General features: G+C 30.5%; 1 protein-coding gene across 1 annotated transcript in view; it reads right to left on the bottom strand.

The window, feature by feature from the left end:
• The window catches only part of Pio (zona pellucida domain-containing protein piopio), a 121,512-nt gene that overhangs the window by 90,196 nt on the left and 9,703 nt on the right, over positions 1-21,613 (bottom strand). The window contains exon 3 of the mRNA XM_076907411.1: positions 4,843-4,903. Coding sequence (XP_076763526.1) covers positions 4,843-4,903 — 61 coding nt within the window. The remainder of the gene's footprint in view (positions 1-4,842; positions 4,904-21,613) is intronic.

Consider the following 21,613-nt stretch of genomic DNA (forward strand, 5'->3'; position numbering starts at 1 on the left):
CATTTGCAAAGGGGTGTATTTCTTTTGCAAAAAGCTGAATTTCATTTGCAAAAGGGTAAATTTAATTTGCAAAGAGACGAATTAAATTTGTAAAAAATAGAATTTAATTTCTAACAAGGAGAATTTTCAAACAGTTGAATTTCACTTGCAAAGGGGTGTATCTCTTTTGCAAAAAGCTAAATTCAAAGTTTCAGTACTGTACATTTCTAAACAAATGCAACAATCTTCATTTCCATCAACTTTTTCATTTCTTACCACCAAATTTGCATTGTATATTTCTCCAAATTCAATTAAAATACTTATATATTTAATTAATATAAGAACAATGGTCTCTTCAATTTAAAACGGCTGGTGAACAATTTATACCAAGAACTTGGGCTGTTAATTATGTGCTCCAGCTCGAGCACGGTTCTATTCACTTTTATGAAAGTTCTGATAGTTGAAATGAACGCGTGCGAACAGAGGCGGCCTTGGAGTTTACCTTGGATAGCTGATAGGGGCGAAATGAAAAGTGAACGTACGTACAAAAGGAAATCGATGGTTCTCAGACTGCTGTACGAAACAGAATTTTTTTATACTGCGTCCAAATGTTATCTTATCATTTTTCTTCTTTTGCAACAAATTAAAAAAAAAAAAAAAAAAATAGAATATGATATCCAAACAAGCAAATATTTCTTCTCTCAACGACTCAATCTTTTTTCTTTTTTTGCAACGAATTAAAAAAGAAAAGAAAATAATATACAAGCAAGCAAATGTTTTTTCACTCAACGACTCAATCTTTTTTCTTCTTTTGTAATAAATTAAAAAAAAAAAAATAATGTCCAAACAAGCAAATGTTTCTTCTCTGAACGACTCAATTATTTTTCTTCTTTTGCAACAAATTAAAAAGAAAAATAATATCCAAAGAAGCAAATGTTTCTTCTCTCAAAGACTCAATCATTTTTCTTCTTTTGCAAAAAATTAAAAAAAATAAAATATAATATTCAAGCAAGCAAATATTTTTCTTCTCAATCTTTTTTCTTCTTTTGCAACAAATTAAAAAAAAAAAGAAAATAATATTCAAGCAAGCAAATATTTCTTCTTTCAGTGATTCTACTTTTTTACTGTTCCTCAAGAAAATTAAAAGAGTAGTGTACCATCGATTTTTAACAAGAATTTGAACAATTCTACTAAATTAATTTCTTTAACTTGAAAAATTCTACTAATTTAATTTTTTAAATTTGAAGAATTCCACTAAATTAACAATTCTACTAAGTTAATTTCTTGAACTTGAAGAATTCTACTAATTTAATTTCTTGAACTCGAAGAATTCTATTAAATTAATTTCTTCAAGTTGAAGAATTCTACTAAATTAACAATTCTATTAAATTAATATCTTGAACTTGACCAATTCCACTAAATTAATTTCTCCAACTTGACCAATTCCACTAAATTAATTTCTTCAACTCAAACAATTTCCCTAAATTAATTTCTTCAACTCAAACAATTCCCCTAAACCAAAGACTTCTTCTTTACAGAGCACTCTCGCTCAAATAGAAACCGAAACGTGCGCTCGTTTTCAGGCTTTCTTCGCAGCCTGGTGACACATTAATAATCTCCGAGTTGCTGACTATCCAGAGCGTAACAGGCAGCTGGCTCTCGATCGTTTCTCGAAACGAACGATAGAAAGTCAAAGTCGTCTCTCGATTCGTCAGACATCCGGGTAAAAAGCGGTCTGACTCGCCTGATCGTTCGTTTCAGGTGAAATGTGAACCGATGTTCTCTTACATAAACCGATTACACTGTAACGTTGCTAACAACTGAGCCAGACTTTTTGTTTTCCCTGACAGTGGACGGATTTCAGTCGATTTATCAAATATTTAAGGGGCTGGCTCTTAAAAGAAACAGTTCTACTAGCAAGATAAATGAAACTGGGTTTCTTCTTGCTATAAATTGCTAAATATTAAACCTTTGTACTTTTTTGTCGAGTCTGACTCAAACATTACTAAATAAATAAAAAGAAACTAATACAAGTTCCATAAATATTTAGTAAACAAAAGTAACTATCAAAAAAGAAAATTTTAATGAATATATATTTAGCTATTACTTTTAAGAAAATGAAGATTTCAAATTTAAATAAATGATTTACCAAATAATTAAAATTTGTGTCGAGTGAGCAATGTTTAAATTTAAATTAAGAAAATAATTAATCTAAATTTAAGCACTGTTTACACGAAATAAATTCCAATAATTTATACAAATTTGAAATAAATTTAGCAATCATTTTTCTGAGTTCAGACTCCACAAATCTATCTCCACAGTTCTTATAAAACGTGCCACAGTTCTTTATCTACGCGTGGCAAGAGAAGTGAACGTGGTGCAACAGATGAAAGCAATCATTCGCTGACTGTTTACAGAGTGTAAGGGATAGAAAGGTAAACGTTCGATCAATCATCGAGGCTCGCAGAGAAACTTATCCTATCGCAACACAGTTTCATACGAATAACAAATACCTTCGCAATAAAGTACCAAATACAAATATAGAAACTTCGATACAACAATGAGACGTACACGTACAATACAAAGTACAAAACACAGCAAAAGTTACGAAACATTTAACGAAACAATTCGCCAATTTGCGCGAAAGGTTCGACTGGTGAAATTCGGTGGGGACTCGACAGTAAAAGGCTGAAAGTGGTTACGTGGGGGACTTTCGATTCGCATCGATGTCGAGGAGGAAATCGTGCACGTTTAGAATCGTCATCCCGTTTCGTCTCGCTGGGACCACATCGCAGCCTCCTTCTTCTCTCTCTCTCTCTGTGCTCGCCACATGAGAATCTAGGTCGCACGGCTGCGCTCACCTTCCAGTAAAGCAATGTCTTCCAAGGAAGGTCGTCGCTTGTCTGGAAAGTCTCTCTTCGCCATTCTTTTCCCTTTCTTTCAATTATCAAGGCGCCAAGTCGCAGTCCCCTCTTAACGACAAATCACTTAACTCTTTGAGGTTAAATAAGACCAAAAACTGTCTCATAATGATAAACATACTTCAACTTACCTCGAGAAATTCATGTTACTCGTAATCGCACAGTTTAAGTTCCTCATTCAATTCGAAATACTACAAATCAACCATAAATCTGTACTTACATAAAAACACATATTTATTCAAATTAAAACGTACTAATATGTTATTGTGATTAATATTAACTAATTGTGTGATGCAGTAAATGTTTACAAGACAAAGATTCAAAATATTTACCAAAATGTATCACTCCAAGACGATGTTTATTATTCAGCACGAAAATAAAAGAAGTTCGCACTATTTTACGTTGTATTATTGTAATGCAACCATAAAATATTAAATAAGGATAATAAAAATGTGAATAAATACATGTACAGTTGATTAATTAACAATTATGAGTAATAAATAGAAGAATATGACTGTCGCGTGAACTGTACAAGCGTACTGTCATGGCGGTTACTACGCGCATGCGCAGTAGCGTAGTTGTAGTACTGCGCATGCGTGGAGACTCCGCGCGAGAGTACGAACAGCTGTGAGAACCATTTCGGTCCATTTTGCTTTGGAAAAAAATATATTTCGATTGTCATCAATGAAAACATTAATCATATGGCAAGATTGCACTCTTATATTGAAGTTTACTTACTTTGAGTGGTACTTTATGTCAAGCGATTGGAATGTACGCTTTCGTTTGTATTAAAATAATTTTTTGTAACTTGGACTTCTGTTTGATTTAAAATTGTGGGCCTCAAAGAGTTAAGCGAGTTGTTGCCTATTGGTAGTATCGCAAATGTAACTGAGAACTTCGAGTTAATGTATGTTTATTTTTTGCAGACGATTGTCAACACTTTTCTGTCATGAATTTGGAAACATAGGAATGAAAGTCATGGATATTGTTGATGGAGTCATTGCAACAGAAGAGACGAACTAAATTGTGCCTAATTTTGATGGTCTGCTCTTTAACACGCGTTTTGATTATCATAATTTATGCTCATAATAATTAATAAGTGGATAATGAATAATTAATAGGCGAAGAATGGTACAGTGCACTCCATTACTTTCTTCACGTAAAAGTAGATTAATCTATGAAAATTGAAAGGGAATCACAGCGTGATTAATTAGTTTCTAATTACTAAGAATGAATTGTCTTTTTTCGACTCATAGCTAATCAATTTCTAAGAATCTGTGGACAATAATTTTAAATAACAATTAATGATATCAATCATTTGGTTCACAGCTCATGCAAAGCTTTCTAACAAATGACGAAAACCGTTTTAACGGTTTCTACGATTGTGGAACAACCTGCTTCACTCAAAAGTCGACGTCTCACTGCTGAATTTGATTTGCAAACGAGTGAATTTCATTTGCAGAAAACTGAATTTGACTTGCAAACGAGTGAATTTAATTTACAGGACAGCAGAATCGATTCTCCATCGAATAAATTCAACTCGCAGAAGATTGCTATCCAAAGGTCCAAATAAACTACAAATAAACAGGCCATTAATCAGCAAACAACCCATTAATCAGCAAACAACCAAGTAATCAATCCTGAAAACCAACTACTCCTTACCAGACTAATTACACTCATTCAGAACTCGATTATTACTGCAACGAATCGCTATTACCATCATCGACACGCACTGTAAACCTTAAGAAACTGGAATGCACAAGAAGAAGAGCTTTCCTTTTCTACTCGAACGCGCTTTTCAACGAGGAAACGTTTTTCCATGGGAAAAGAAAATGCACAACAGGTATCGTTCTCCCACCAGTGTAGCTCTTTCGCAGTTAATTGACCCCCACTGCTAATTAGTTATCGCTGCTATGTTGACAATTAGAAAGTGTATACTCACACGTAGGCAGTTGCTGGGGTATCTGGGCCGCGTGTGTGGTGCCGTGCCTCGCTATTGTGATCTGAAAAGAAAAAGAGGAGCTCGTTAGATTGCCTCCAGAGAACCCAGCTTGTCCCCAGAGCGATAACGGGGAAGGAACAGGTGGGCGTGGGACAGAGAAGCTTTAGAAATTCGAGACTCCTCGTGGCTTCTCATCTTTCACTTGGATGGACATTCGTGTCTTTCAACGAGGACGATCAAAACGCCAAGGAAAAAGAAAGTACTCGAAGTCTGTATTGTAGAAATGTTTATATATAAATATGAACTTAAGTTAAGGAGCTTAATTTAAAGATTATTGAACTTACTCAAAGTTAAATATCTCAACTTAAACTTACGTCAAATGTCTTAACTTTGCAACTTAAATATTTTAACTTGAAAATTGAACTTAAGTTAATGATCTGAACTTCAATCTTCCAGTTAAATACTTTAACTGAAGTTCAATCTTTAACTTAAGATACTTAACTTAATTTAAATCTTAAAGTTAAGAATCTTAAGTTAAAAATAAGATTGAATATATCAATCTCAAGTATAAGTTACATATCATATCTTAGAGATAAGATACTTATATTTTTAAGTTAAATATCATATCTTTGCAAACACATCAAAGTGGTAATTTAGAAAGAACAATCGAATCTCATTTCTCTGAATAAAAACGAAAATAACGCAACAGATCTACAAAATGGACGCTAGTTTCTCAGCAACCCAACAGTAAGTTCCACGAAGGTCTCGATCGTGAAATTTAATCGATCGATTTCCTGCGAACCAGCAGCCTGTGATCATTTTTTGCTCGAGCTCGCATTGTACAGACGCACAACCGTTTCTTTCCCGTGGAATTCGTTAAATAAAAGTAAATTGATGAGAAAAGGCCGGCATTGTGCCGGCATCTTCGATTGTCCTCGAGATCGCGTCTCATCGGCACGTTTTCCACGGATCCTCTTAGCTAATGATCAAGTTTAATCGACGTGAAACCCTCTCTGAAAATCGCATGATTCATATACCGGCTTCGAGCGATTCTGAGAGAGAGAGTTGAACGAATCATGCCTGGCCTGACATTATCGCAACTACTTTTCTGTCGATGACGCGGTCTCTTTAAACGATCCTCGATGCAAAGTTCAAAATGTCTGAATCGAGTATCCACATTTATTTTTATTGCTTCGACAGAGATATTCCTCTGTAATACCGTGCTACGACTGATTTAGTAATTCGTAATCGCGAAGAATAGTTTTACTTCATATTAATCCTTGATAAAAATATTATAAACAATTTTAGGAATTCTCTAAATGATTAGAATAGTTTTAGTAATTCTGTAAATAATAAAAGGAATCATAAAACGGTATCTTTAATTCGAGATACTTAAGTTAAGCTCAATCTTTCAAAAATAATTCTCGATAAAAATAATATAAACAATTTTAATAATTCTGCAAATGATTAGAATAATTTTAGTAATTCTGTAAATAATAAAAGCAATGATAAGAGGGTATCTTCAACTTGAGATACTTAAGTTAAGCTCAATCTTTGAGATATGATTTATAATTTAAACTTGAAGTTAAGGTATTTAATAAGATTTTTAACTTAAGATTCTGAACTTTAAGATTGAACTTTGCTAACTAAAGTTAAGTATTTTACCTGAGATTTAACTGAGATTTAACTTATTTAAGTTAAATATAAGTATCTTATCTCTAAGATATGATTTGTAACTCGAACTTGAAGTTTCTAATCTAATCTTTAACTTAAGATCTTTGATCTTGAATGTTTTCATCTTCATCTTCATCTTCATAAAATTATTATAAATTATACATGTTTAAGTTTTACAATTTCTAGTTTTCAACGTTTGTTCTTTGGACCTTTTGCAATCTGTTAAACATTATAGAACAGCATATTAATTTCTATTTCCTCGAATAACTGTTATCCACAATATTGGAACTTACTCTTAAGTTGAGACATTTAACTTGAGTAAGTTCATTATTAAGTTAAGATACTTAACTTAAGTCCAGTCTCTAAGTTAAGATATTAAATCTAGTTTTTAACATGAAATCCTTGATCTCGAATGATTGAAGTATCCTTTAAATGTTTTCAACTTCATTGTCGACATAAAATTATTGTAAATTATAAATCTTTAGATTTTATAATTTCTAATTTTCTATGTTTGTTTTCTGGACCTCTTGAAACCCGTTAAGTATTATATTAATTTCTGTTTCTTGCATAACTGTTATCTGCAATATTCAAACTTATCCTTAAGTTGAGATATTTAATTTGAGTAAGTTCAATCTTCAAGTTAAGATACTTAACTTAAGTCCAGTCTCTGAATTAAGATACTTAATTCAATCTTCAACTTAAGATCCCTGATCTCGAATGATTTAATGATCTTTGGATTTTACAATTTTCAGGCTTTCAACGTTTGTTTTCTGAACCCCTCGCAATCTGTTAAGAATGATAGAACATCATATTAATTTCTATTTCCTCGAATAACTGTTATCCACGATATTGGAAGTTACTCTGCGACCACACTGGACGTTCTCCAACGTCGAGCGACGATGGCGGACGAAACAAGGGCACCTTTTACACCTTTTACTCCTCGGCACACTTTTATTTTCCGATCAGCGCCGATTTAGGTATCGACGGGAACGAGAACGTCGACTCGCACGACCACTGTGCGGTCACGGATTAGGTGAACGCGTAATTGTTGGAAGTTGACCGGTTTCACCGCCTCGACGCAAGGCGTTACGTCCATTCTTTTTTTCGTTTTTTTCTCTTTCTCGTGCTGAGAACTCGATGGATCGACGTCTCAGCCGGTAACCATGAACTGGTTCCGTTTCGAACGCATCGTTTTCAATTATTGCCACGATTCGTGCGTGCAATTCAACGTCTGATCGAAATATCAACCGTTTAGTCTGAAAACAGCGCAGATTAACGATAATATTCTGTACAATTGAATGGTAAGAAAAATATATAATATTTTTAAGTCGACAATGAGGTTGAAAATAATTAAGGATCATTCAATTATTTCAGATAAAGGAGCTTAAGTTAAAGGTTAGATTGAATGCCTTAATTTGGAGAGTGGACTTAATGATAAGTTTGAATATTGCAGACAACAGTTATTCGAGGAAATAGAAATTAATATGATGCTCTATAATGTTTGATATATTGCGAGAAGTCCGGAAAATAAACGTTTGGAAACCTGAAAATTGTGAAAGCTAAGGATACACGATTTATTATAATTTTATGTCGACAATGAAGTTGAAAACATTTCAAGGATACTGCGATCATTCGAGATCAAGGATCTTAAGTTAAAAATTAGATAAAATATCTTAACTTAGAGACTGGACTTAAGTTAAGTATCTTAACTTGAAGATTGAACTTACTCAAATTAAATATCTCAACACAAGATTGAGTTTGAATATTGCAGATAATAGTTACTCGAGGAAACAGAAATTATTATGCTGTTTTATAATTCTTAACAGATTGCAAGAAGTTCAGAAAACAAAAGTTGGAAACCTGAAAATGGTAAAACCTAAAAATTTACGATTTACAATAATTTTATGTCGACAATGAAGTTGAAAACATTCAAGATCAAGGATCTTAAATTAAAGGCCAGATTAAGTATCTTAATTTGGAGACTGGACTTAAGTTAAGTATCTTAACTCAATAATGAACTTACTCAAATTAAATATCTCAACTTAAGAATAAGTTCCAATATTGCAGATGGACTTACACCACAATATTTATGATGCACTGAAGGAATGTAAGGTAATAACTGCTGCATATCCTCATATTTCTCGAAAGTACCAGGCTTGGCATCGTGAAACAACATTTAAATTGAACAAAGCATTGCCATTTTCTAAGATATTAAATACCAACTAGTTATAAAAAAAAGTTTACACTGAATTAAGCATAAATTACGTCGTATTTCTTTTTTTTAAGTAAAGGACTTACACCACTTTCGAAATAAACGATCCATATACATAACAGATTGGCAGACTTAATTGTTATGGAATTGGTGAACAGTGATTACCATTTCGATTGGAGTTCGAACGCATTAAACTCGTTTTCTACTTTATTTTGTGTCAGTGTTGGAGAAACTGATCGACGAAGGCTTTTTAAGTCACTTTTTAAGTCTCATCAACGAGAAAATAGACAATGAAGGATATTAGAAATATCTAACGTTGAATTTAATAAGAAAAATATTTTCTAGCTAGCTGTAAAACTTAATTAAATTTAAATTAAGTGGTGAATCTGATCCACATTGAATTTAATAAGAAAAATATTTTCTAGCCAGCTCTAAAATTTAATTAAACTTAAATTAAACTTGCTTTTCACTTTATTTTATATCAGTGGTGGCAAATATGATCCACTAAGGTTTTTTAAATCACTTTTTAAGTGTTATCAAAGAGAAAATAGACAATGAAGGATATTTGGAATATTTAACGTTGAATTTAATAAGAGAAATGTTTCTAAATGGACATTGATCAATTGATTTTGTTCATGGTTTCACTAAAATTTAATCAAATTTCAAAGATAAAATGTTTAACAATATAAAAGCCAACATTTCTTTTGCATTAATCTAATATGTAGCGTGGCTGTTGAAAATTCGAGCCTTGAAACCCCTAATTTCCATTCTTTTGCCATTACAGCGCATCAATTTTGTATAATTTCTTGCAAACCATGGGTCTATTTTATTTTCTGAGAAGCTGTGCACCAAAGAGCCAACCTGGCCATATAAAATCACAAAAAAAACCAACATTCCTCTGGAAGGAACTAATATATACCTCGTCGCCATACCAATTAGCGTGGCTATCGAAAATGCGAGTCCTAAAACCCCTAATTTCCATTCTTCTACCATTACAACGTATCAATTTTGTTTAAATTTAGTTTATGACTATTTTATTATCTGTAACTTTTTTTATTATTTCTAATCTTTTCTTTTGTTATTTCTAGGGTCCGAATTTATTTTCTAAAAAGCTGCGAATTTTCTGAAAGCAAGCCAGAGCCCAAGCAAAGTTACCCAGTGGATCAATGGTTCTATTTTATTTTCTTAAACTTCTTTTATTGTTTCTATGGTTCTATTTTATTCTCTGAAACTTTTTGTATTATTTCTAATCTCTTCTATTTTATTTTCAGGAAAGCTGCGAATTTTCTGAAAGCAAGCAAGAACCCAAGTAAATCACCAAGTGGATCAATGGTTCTGGATTTTATGGTTCTATTTTATTTTCTTAAATTTCTTTTATTATTTCTATGGTTCTATTTTATTTTCTGAACCCTTTTCTATTATTTCTAATCTCTTCCATTTTATTTTCTAAAAAGCTGCGAATTTTCTGAAAGCAAGCAAGAATCCAAGCAAAGTTACCAAGTGGATCAATGGTTCTATTTTATTTTCTTAAACTTTTTTTATTATTTCTATGGTTCTATTTTATTCTCTGAAACTTTTTAATTATTTCTAATCTCTTATTTTATTATCTCTAGGGTTCTAATTTACTTTCTGAAAAGCTGAGAATTTTCTGAAAGCAAGCAAAGTTACCAAGTGGATCAATGGGCAATCGAATCTCTGGCGTCTATTTTATTTTCTGAAACTTTTTTTATTATTTCTATGGTTCTATTTTATTTTCTGAAACTTTTTGTATTATTTCTAATCTCTTCTATTTTATTTTCTGAAAGCAAGCAAGAACCCAAGCAAAGTTACCACCAAGTGGATCAATGGGCAATCGAATCTCAGGCGTGGGCAGGGATCTCCTTGGGAAACGCCTCGCATCGTTCGATTTCGCTGGCATAACGCAAGTCACATTAGTCATTGGTGGCTACGCGATTATTATATCCTCTGAAAGCGTTTCTCTGACGTAATTCGTGCGCTTAAAGTAGCACGTGCCTCCATGTAACCGAATACGAGCCTCTACGCTTACAATTCCATCTTCTCAGCGATAAACAGAGTACGTACACAACAAATTTGTTGATTTAAGTAATAAGAAAATAGACGTTTCAATAAAATACACTTTATCTTATTCTTTTAAAATGGATTTTGGAGAGTTTAAGTACCAATTCTAGCTTCTCAACTATAAATAGAGAAAGCATATGACGAATTCGTTGATTTGAAGAATGAGAAAATGGATATTTCAATGAAATACACTTTATTTTATTTTACTAAACTAGATTTTACTGGGTTTAAGTACAATTCTACCTTCTCAATCATAAATAGAAAAAATATACAACGAATTTGTTGATTTAAAGAGAAAAATGGATAATTCAATGTAATGCACTTTATCTTATTTTTTTAAAATAGATTTTGCTAGCTTTGAATACAATTCTACCCTCTAAACAATAAATAAAGGAAGCATACAATATATTTGTCAATTTCAAGAGTGAAAAAATGGATATTTCAAGGAAATACACTTCCACCTTATATTATTAAAATAAATTTTGCTGGGTTGAACTATAATTCTACCTTCTCAACAGTAAATAGAGAAAGTATCCAACGAATTCGTCGATTTAAAGAGAAAAATTGATATTTTAATGAAATACACTTCCACCTTATTTTATTAAAATAAATTTTAGTGGATTTATGGATATTTCAATGAAATAAACTTGCATGTTTGTTTTATAAAAATAAATTTTGCTGTGTTTTGTTGATTTAAAGAGAAAATCGAATATTTTCATGAAATGCACTTCACTTTATTTTGGATTAAAATAGATTTTGCTGGGTTTAAGTACATTTCTACCTTCTAAACCATAAATAAAGAAAGCATGCAACAAATTTGTTCATTTAAAGAACAAGAAAATGAATATATTTCAACATAATACACTTTTTTTTATTTTATTAAAGTAACTTTTGCTGATTTTAAGTGCATTTCATAAACGAACAAGCTATTTAAAATTAATTCCATGGAACTAATATTCATTTAATTGCCAATAGACCAGAGAGAATCATCGTGGATGCAATACTGAGCCATTCATCTTCAAATAATTCAATTCTAAACCAACGTGAGCAGATGGAAGACCATATTGATGCTGAATAGAAAGCGAGAGTTCGTTTCTAGTATCGAAAACGCACGCATTGGTGAAATTGTCTAATAAACACCGACCACAGCGATGTTAATGCATTCGTGGGTCAGTGTGTGTCGATGAAAGTGGTTTAACAAGTCCCAAGACCATTTTGCATGCATCTACGTGTGCATATTTTTATATGCAATAGCCACGTGGCATTCTCTGGAATTGACCAGCTGTATTTCTCAAATCAATTCAGAAGAAAGGTAATTTTTGTAAAGTAAACAAGAAAAAAGAACGACAGTAGAAATATGTAATTTATACTGAATTTAAGTATCTTAATTTAAAGATTAAAACCTGTATTGCAGAGAACTAGAAGCTATGGAACTTTAGAATCCATATTGCAGAGAATTTAAGAATTTATGAACTTTAGAGTTCATATTACAGAGAACTTTTGAACCCATATTGCAGAAAACTTTAGAAATCACACTTAATTTAAGTTTCAATCTTTAAGTTAAGATGCTTAACTTAAGTTCAATCTCCAAGCTAAGATATTTAACTTAATCTTTAACTTAAGATCCTTAACTTTAATATTGAACTTAAATTAAATATCTTAACTTAAAAATTGAACTTTGTTAACTAAAGTTAAATCAGATATCTTAACTTAAAGATTGAACTTTGTTAATTAAAGTTATAGAACTAAAGTTAGAGAACTTTGTTAAATATCTATTTGTAAAATATCTTAACTTAAAGATTGAACATAAGTTAAATATTTTAACTTGAAGACTGAAATTAATGACCCTCAACTTAAGTTCAATCTTTCAATTCAAACATGTGACATAAGTTTCAGTTGAGCTAATTAATTTAAGTAAGTTCAATCTTTAAGTTAAGATACTTAAGTTCAATTTATAAGCTAAGATATTTAACTTAATCTTTAACTTTAAAGATTGAACTTAAATTAAATATCTTAACTTAAAGATTGAACTTTGTTAAGTAAAATTAAATTAAATATCTTAACTTAAAGATAGAACTTTGTTAACTAAAGTTAAGTATTTATTTTAACTTAGAGACTGAACTTTTAATATCTTAAGATACTAAGTTAAAAATCCAATTAAGCATCTTAACTCAAACTTTAAGTTACATATCTTAAAGATTGAACTTACGTCAAATATTTTAAATCAAAGATGAAACTTTGTTAACTAAAGTTAAGTATATTAACTTGAAAATTGAACTTAAGTTAAATGTCTGTATTGAAAGATTGAACATAAGTTAAATATTTTTAACATAAGTTTATATATATTTTTACTTGAAGATTGGAATTAATGATCCTCAACTTAAGTTCAATCTTTGAATTAAGACATGTGACATTAGTTTAAGTTGAGATAATTAATTTAAGTAAGTTCAATCTTTAAGTTAAGAAACCTAAATTAAGTTCAATCTCTAAGCTAAGATATTTAACTTAATCTTTAACTTAAGATCCTTAACTTTAAAGGTTGAACTTAAATTAAATATCTTAACTAAAAGATTGAACTTTGTTAAATAAAATTAAATTAAATATCTTAACTTAAAGATAGAACTTTGTTAACAAAAGTTAAGTATATTAACTTGAAAATTGAACTTAAGTTAATCGTCTTTATTGAAAGATTGAACAGAAGTTGAATATTTTAATTTGAAAATTGGAATTAATGATCCTCAACTTAAATTCAATCTTTGAATTAAGACATGTGACATTAGTTTAAGTTGAGATAATTAATTTAAGTAAATTCAATCTTTAAATTAAGATACTTAAGTTCAATCTCTAAGCTAAGATATTTATCTTAATCTTTAACTTAAGATCCTTAACTTTAACATTGAACTTAAGTTCAATATCTTAACTTAAATATCAAATTTTGTTAACTAAAGTTAAGTATTTTAACTTAGAGATCGAACTTTTAATATCTTAAGATACTAAGTTAAAGATCAAATTAAACATCTTAACTTAAAAATCTAACTTTGTTAATTAAAGTTAAGTATATTAACTTGACAATTGACCTTAAATCAAATATCTTCATTCAAAGATTGAACATAAGTTAAATATTTTAACTTAAAGACTGAAATTAATGATCCTCAACTTAATTTCAATCTTTGAATTAAAACATGTGACATAAGCTTAAGGTGAAGTAATTAATTTAAGTAAGTTCAATCTTTAATGTTAAGGATCTTAACTTAAAGATAGAACATTGTTAACTAAAGTTAAGTGCATTAATTTCAAAGGATTGCAAAATACAACGACCCCAATAAGAAAAAGTGCCACTAAAAAGCCAAGTATTCCCTCGTGCAGAGTACAAATAATCGTCGAGGCCAGAATAAACAGGGAACAAGGCTCTATGGAAATATCCCAAGGACGATGTCCAGTTAAAGAGATCTCTATTACCATTTTCCATAAACTCTGTGTACTTTTAAAGGCGTACGCGTGTTCAACCAGCCAGCGAATGATTTACACGCCTCGATTCGAGGCTGTACAATCTGTTCTTCATCCTTGGAGGATAAAAGCGTGTTCGTTCAAGTAGGATTGTAGGCCCAGAAAATTTTCATATTCTCGAGGCAACATCTACATCTCATTTTTTGTGGAGTTCGCAGACTTTGAAACCTATTTTTGCGATCGTAGAAAATGTTTAGAGAGGATTGGCTTTGAATATCCCACTGTGAGGTGTCTCAATAGGGACATTAAAGATTCTATTAGCAGATTACTTAAGTTTTTTAAATTAGCAATTTCTCAATCTTGTTTGAGAATTATAGAATTCTTTTTTTACAGTAATTTTCATGCAATATTTTTACAGTAATTTACATGCAATATTTTTTATTCAATGTCTAATCTTCTACTGGAAGATTACTTAAGAATTCTAGAATTTTTTTTACAGTAATTTTCATGCAATATTGTTTACTGAATGTCTAATCTTCTACTCATAGATTACTTAACTTTCTAAGAATATTTTTTACTGAATGACTGATTTTCTATTCGAAGGTTACTTAACTTTTCTAAATAATTTTCAATCCAATTTCTCAATCTGGTTTAAGAATTCCAGAAATCTTTTTTTACAGCAATTTTCCTGCAATATTTTTTGCAATATTTCTACAGTAATTTTCATGGAATATTTTTTACTGAATGTCTCATCTTCTATTCGAAGATTAATTAACTTTTTTAAATAAGGGAATTTTTCAATCTTGTTTGAGAATTTCAGAATTCTTTTTTACAGTAATTTTCATGCAATATTTTTTGCAATATTTTTACAGTAATTTTTGTGGAGTATTATTACAGTAATTTTCATGGAATATTTTTTTACTGAATGTCTGATCTTCTACTCGAAAATTACTTAACTTTTCTAAATAATTTTCAATCCAACTTCTCAATCTTGCTTGAGAATTCTAGAATTTTTCTTTTGCAGTAATTTTCATGCAATATTTTTTACTGAGTGTCTGATCTTCTATTCGATGATTATTTAACTTTTCTAAATAAGAGAATTTCTCAATCTTCTTTAAGAATTCCAGAATTCTTTTTTTACTGCAATTCTGCAATTTTCATGCAATATTTTTTGCAATATTTTTTGCAATTTCTTTTGCATTATTTTTACAGTAATTTTCATGTAATATTTTTACAGTAATTTTCATGAAATATTTTTTTACTGAATTTCTATTCTTTTTTGCAGACTTCTGGCTTCGTTTGTCCTCTGCTAGGAAATGATAGCGTTGATTTCATCTATTATTCGCCACATGTGACTCTGGTTAATGCGTGTATACAAATGTCTTCTCTGATATAATGCATTCTGAGGGAGATGCACGTTGAATGGAGAATTACTGTGAAACGATTACGCGACAATAAACCAACTGTAAAGAGACTCGTTAAAACGTGAAAGTTATACGTATCAGATTGGCACGCGAGGACCTTCTTCAAGCTTTGTCTGCACCTTTCACCATCACAGATGCTAATAAATAAAGCGTGTTTTGTATTTAAAAAAATAATAGCACTGAAGTTCTCCTTAAATTTATGAGAAAATGCTGAATAATACAACTTTTTATGAGAAAATTGTTAAATTGCAAAAGGTAAACAAAACAGAAGGTAAAAATTGCAAATGGTAAAAAAAACAAAAGGTAAGAATTGCAAAAGATTCTCCATAAATTTATGAGAAAATTGTTAATTAAAATTCTCCATAAATTTATGAGAAAATGTTGAATAATACAACTTTTTATGAGGAAATTGTTAAATTTTAGCTTAGAAAACTTAAGCTTAGGAACCTTGCGCTTAGAAAGCTTGAGTTTTGAATACTCAAGCTTAGAAACCTTGCGCTTGGAAGGCTCAAACTTTAGAAATTGAAGTTGAGGAATATTGATCTTAGAAAACTTAAGCATAGAAACCTTGCGCTTAGAATTCTTGCATTTGGAAAGTTTGAGTTTAGAAAACTTAAGCTTAGAAACTTTGTGCTTAGAAAGCTTGAGTTTTGAATACTCAAGCTTAGAAACCTTGCGCTTAGAAGGCTTAAGCTTTAGAAATTGAAGTTGAGGAACATTGATCTTAGAAAACTTAAGCATAGAAACCTTGCGCTTAGAATTCTTGCATTTGGAAAGTTTGAATTTAGAAAACTTAAGCTTAGAAACTTTATGCTTAGAAAGCTTGAGTTTTGAATACTCAAGCTTAGAAACCTTGCGCTTGGAAGGCTTAAGCTTTAGAAATTGAAGTTGAGGAACATTGATCTTAGAAAACTTAAGCATAGAAAACTTAAGTATAGAAATCTTGTGCTTAGAAAACTTAAATATAGAAACCTTGCCCTTCTAAAGCTTGAGTTTTGAATACTTGAGCTTAAAAACCTTGCGTTTAGAAGGCTTAAGCTCTGAAAATTTCAGTTTAGAAACCTTCAGCTTAGAAAACTTAAGCTTAGCAAAATGTAAACAAAGTAAAAGGTAAAAATTGCAAAAGATTCTCCATAAATTTATGAGAAAATTGTTAATTAAAATTCTCTACAAATTTATGAGAAAATTGTTGATTAAAGTTCTCCATAAATTTCCTCAGAAAATATTGAATAACACAACTTTTTATAAGAAAATTGTTAAATTGCAAAAGATGAAGAAAACAAAAGGTTCTCTACAAATTTATGAGAAAATTGTTGATTAAAGTTCTCCATAAATTTATGAGAAAATTATTAATTAATGTTCTCTATAAATTTCCTCAGAAAATATCGAATAACACAACTTTTTATAAGAAAATGATTAAACTGGCAAAAGGTAAACAAAACAAAAGGTAAAAATTGCAAAAGGTTCTCCATAAATTTCCTCAGAAAATGTTGAATACTACAACTATTAATAAGAAACTTATTAAACTGACAAAAGACAAACGAATAATTCAAATAATAATTCTTTCATTTCAGATTTCTTGGATTTTAAGTCAACTCTGACTTAAAAACTCTCGACAGAGTGGAGCCCTATCCTTTCGCCATTTAATGGTTCGATTACGTGCGTTACTTGCACTCAGAAAACCGACGATCATTACCTAGGCATTAGCAAGGGAATTGCGTAAAGATTTTCCGCGTGTTTTTATATAATCCTCGCGTAATAACAGTCGATGGAGTATCAAAACCAGGTGTTCTGTTCTTCCACGGTGTCTTAATTAATTATAAAAGTTCATTCACTCGCATGATTATTGCCCAGACAGTATTTTTTTTGCCTGTAAGCGACAGACGTTGGATTGGTACAGTCTCTCAAACGTCAATTTATATACAAGTTTTCGTTGTGAAATGGTTTTATTTATTTCAGATTGGATTTGGAGTTTCGAACACTTTCACTAGTTAATGGTGCTACTATTTAGAAATCCATATTGCAGAGAACTTCAGAACCCATACTGGAAAGACATTCATATGTTTACGAGTTTTTTCAATTTATAAGACATTTTTAAAGCATATTTATAGCTTTTTAAGTCGATTTAAAAACCCATAGTGCAAAGACACTTATATGTTTACAAGTTTTTTCAATTTGTAAGAAATTTGTACAAGTATATTTGTAAATTTAAAAAGCCATATTGCAGAGAACTTTACAACCCAGACTGCAAAGAAATTTATAAGCTTACGAGTTCTTTAAATTTATAAGAAATTTGTACAAGTATATTTATAAATTTAAAAACCCATATTGCAAAGAAATTTATGAGTTTACAAGTTTTTTAAAGTTATAAGAAATTTGTACAAATATATTTATAAATTTAAAATCTCATATTGCAAAGAAATTTATAAGTTTACAAGTTTTTTAAATTTGTAAGAAACATTTAAAGTAGATTTATCAAATTAAAAAGCGATAGTGCAAAGAAATTTATAAGTTTACAAGTTCTTTAAATTTATAAGAAATTTTAAAAGTATATTTATAAATTTAAAAACCCATATTGCAAAGAAATTTATGAGTTTACAAGTTTTTTAAATTTATAAGAAATTTTAAAAGTATATTTATAAATTTAAAAACCCATATTGCAAAGAAATTTATGAGTTTACAAGTTTTCTAAATTTATAAGAAACTTTTAAAGTATATTTATAAATTGAAAATCTCATATTGCAAAGAAATTTATAATTATACAAGTTTTTTAAATTTATATGAAATTTTAAAAGTATATTTATAAATTTAAAAACCCATATTGCAAAGAAATTTATGAGTTTACAAGTTCTTTAAGTTTATAAGAAATTTTAAAAGTATATTTATAAATTTAAAAACCCATATTGCAAAGAAATTGATGAGTTTACAAGTTTTTTAAATTTATAAGAAATTTTAAAAGTATATTTATAAATTTAAAAACCCATATTGCAAAGAAATTTATAAGTTTACAAGTTCTTTAAATTTATAAGATATTTTTGAAGTACATTTATAAATGTAAAAATCTATATTGCAGAGAAATCTTATGTTGATTAGTGCCAAGGCTCTGTACATGTTAGAGCAATAAAGTAGAAACGAAGCACAGAGTGACTTGGGACCATAATCGCAGCTTTTGTGTTTACGATAGTTATCAGACAGCTCAAATGACACGTCGTCGTGCATCAAAGTCTTTCTTGGTCCACCTAATGACCTGCATAAAATTGACCAAACGATGATTACTGAAAACAGTGTTTGCAAAAGAGAAGCTTGGTTTTTATGATTTTGATCAGTCTTTATATTGTTGTGCAAGTATTGTAATATAATTTGCATTACATTATACTTCAATTCTTCCATAGTTTGCTGCTTTTTCTGAAACCATAGGAAATTCCTCGAATTCGTTTAGTTATCTTCGCCACTAAAAGGATTAACCCTGTTGATTTGAAATCCAACAATGCAATTACCATCGCCACAATATCGCTGACAATTATTTACGATAGAAAAAGGCTTACAAATCGCTGATACGCGTGGGCACAGCCAAAGATTGCAAACCCTCTGTTAAATTCCAGGTTTCACAAGAACCGCCCACGCCTCCGTTCTTCGACACTTTTCTATCGCGTCCTCTGTCTCTCGAGGCCATATACGGAGCCACCAGTTCCGGTTCTCCGCTCAGATCCGTTTGGAATCCGCCAAACGAGCGTCCTTGCCAGTCGAGTCACGTAAATCGATGGGATCGAACGGAATCAGCGAAAAACCATTTACGCAATCGACTTCGCTCTAAACTTGGCCCGCGTCAACGACCACTTTCTCTTTCTCGTTCTCGACGAACGTCATTTTCTATTGACCATTCTCACGATACGTTCCTTCGAGCACATGTCTGTTCTATTAGAGAACTGCAATTACTCGATCGCATCCAGCTGGATTCTTTTTACCAGCCATGCTGCTTTGTATTGTATTCTTGTTAAGTAATGTTTGTTTTTACACTTTGAAGAGTTAATTGTTAATTAAAATTATGGTTTATTGGCAGATTTTCAAACGCCTGATATGGCAGATTTTCCTGCATAAAAAATTGTAAAGAAGAAAACCATGGATGAAGAAGAAAATGAATGTATGTGCCAGGTGATTCATGAAATATGTGTTTTCAAAAGGGACAATTTTTCATATATTATATTATTAAGTATTTTTTTTCTTTAAGAGAAAAACTTCTTTTCTTACTCTTTGAAGACTTAATTTAATTGTTAATTAAAATTATGATCTATTGGTAGATTTTTGAAAAGTGCAATTTGCTTTGTATTATATTCTTATTTTTTTTTTTTTTTTAAGAAAGTTACACCTTGAAGAAGTAATTGTTAATTAAAATTATGATTTATTGGCAATTTTCAAAAGGTGCAATTTTTCATATATTATATTCTTGTTAAGTATTTTTTTAAGAGAGTTACACTTTGAAGATTTAATTGTTAATTAAAATTATGATTTATTTGCAGATTTTCAAATGGTTTCACCTTCATAAAAAATTGTAAAGAAGAAAACCACGGATGAATTAGAATTAATTAGACGCTGAATCTAGTTGACACGATCTTCCATTGATCTCTTAAGAATCATTTTTTGTAAAGATGAGCCAAGGTTCTTGCATAAATTTACTGTTGGAAGCTTTATGCTATTTTCTTGTGGTTGCTATGTTTCCGCAATGCACAATTTTCCATGTATTTTATTCTTAAGTATTTTTTTTTAAGAGAGTTACTCTTTGAAGAATTAATTATTAATTAAAATTATGATTTATTGGCATTTATTAAGTATTTATAATTTATTTAGTATTTTTTTATATCAAAATGAAAGCTTCTGAAGCATAAGTGGAGAATGTATGGCCTCTGCGAGTCTTCATATGAACTAGCTCTTGTATTAATTAATATTTAATTCTACACACATAAAAATACCAATAGTAAAATATAAAAAGTTACAGCAGCCTTCAAATAAGCTAACTCTTGTGTTAATTAATATTTAATTCTAGTGAAGTACAAAAAATCATTTAGCAGCCTCCTTTATTACTGTTTAGTTCAATTATTGCCTTCAATGATAAAAAGATTCCTAAAGTCTCTTAATACATGTTGTATTTAGTTTTTTCTACTCTCTTGAACCTGGAATTCAATGAAGAAGAAGTGTAAGGCCTAATTTAGATTTAAAGGGCCAATACAGTGCAATCAACCATCATCTACAAGGCTCTAGAATCCAACAAAGAAGAAATATATGACTTAATTTGCAAAAATATCAATTTAAAGGGCCAATACAGTAATCAACCATCATTTACAAGGCTCTGGAACTCAACAAAGAAGAAGTATAAGGCTTGATTTGGATTTAAAGGGCCAATGCAGTAATCAACTATCATCTACAAGGCTCTGGAATTCCACAAAGAAGAAGTATAAGGTTTGATTTGGATTTAAAGGGCCAATACAGTAATCAACCATCATCTACAATGCTCTGAAACTCAACAAAGAAGAAGTATAAGGCTTGATTTGGATTTAAAGGGCCAATACAGTAATCAACCATCATTTACAAGGCTCTGGAACTCAATAAAGAAGAAAGGTATGGCTTCATTTGGATTTAAGGGGCCAATACAGTAATCAACTATCATCTACAAGGCTCTGGAATTCCACAAAGAAGAAGTATAAGGTTTGATTTGGATTTAAAGGGCCAATACAGTAATCAACCATCATCTACAATGCTCTGAAACTCAACAAAGAAGAAGTATAAGGCTTGATTTGGATTTAAAGGGCCAATACAGTAATCAACCATCATCTACAATGCTCTGAAACTCAACAAAGAAGAAGTATAAGGCTTGATTTGCGAAAAAATGAATTTAAAGGGCCAATACACCATCATCTACGAGACCACGTCGAAATTTCCT

This window comes from Xylocopa sonorina, chromosome 16 (genome assembly GCF_050948175.1).
Source record: "Xylocopa sonorina isolate GNS202 chromosome 16, iyXylSono1_principal, whole genome shotgun sequence".
Taxonomy (NCBI): domain Eukaryota; kingdom Metazoa; phylum Arthropoda; class Insecta; order Hymenoptera; family Apidae; genus Xylocopa; species Xylocopa sonorina.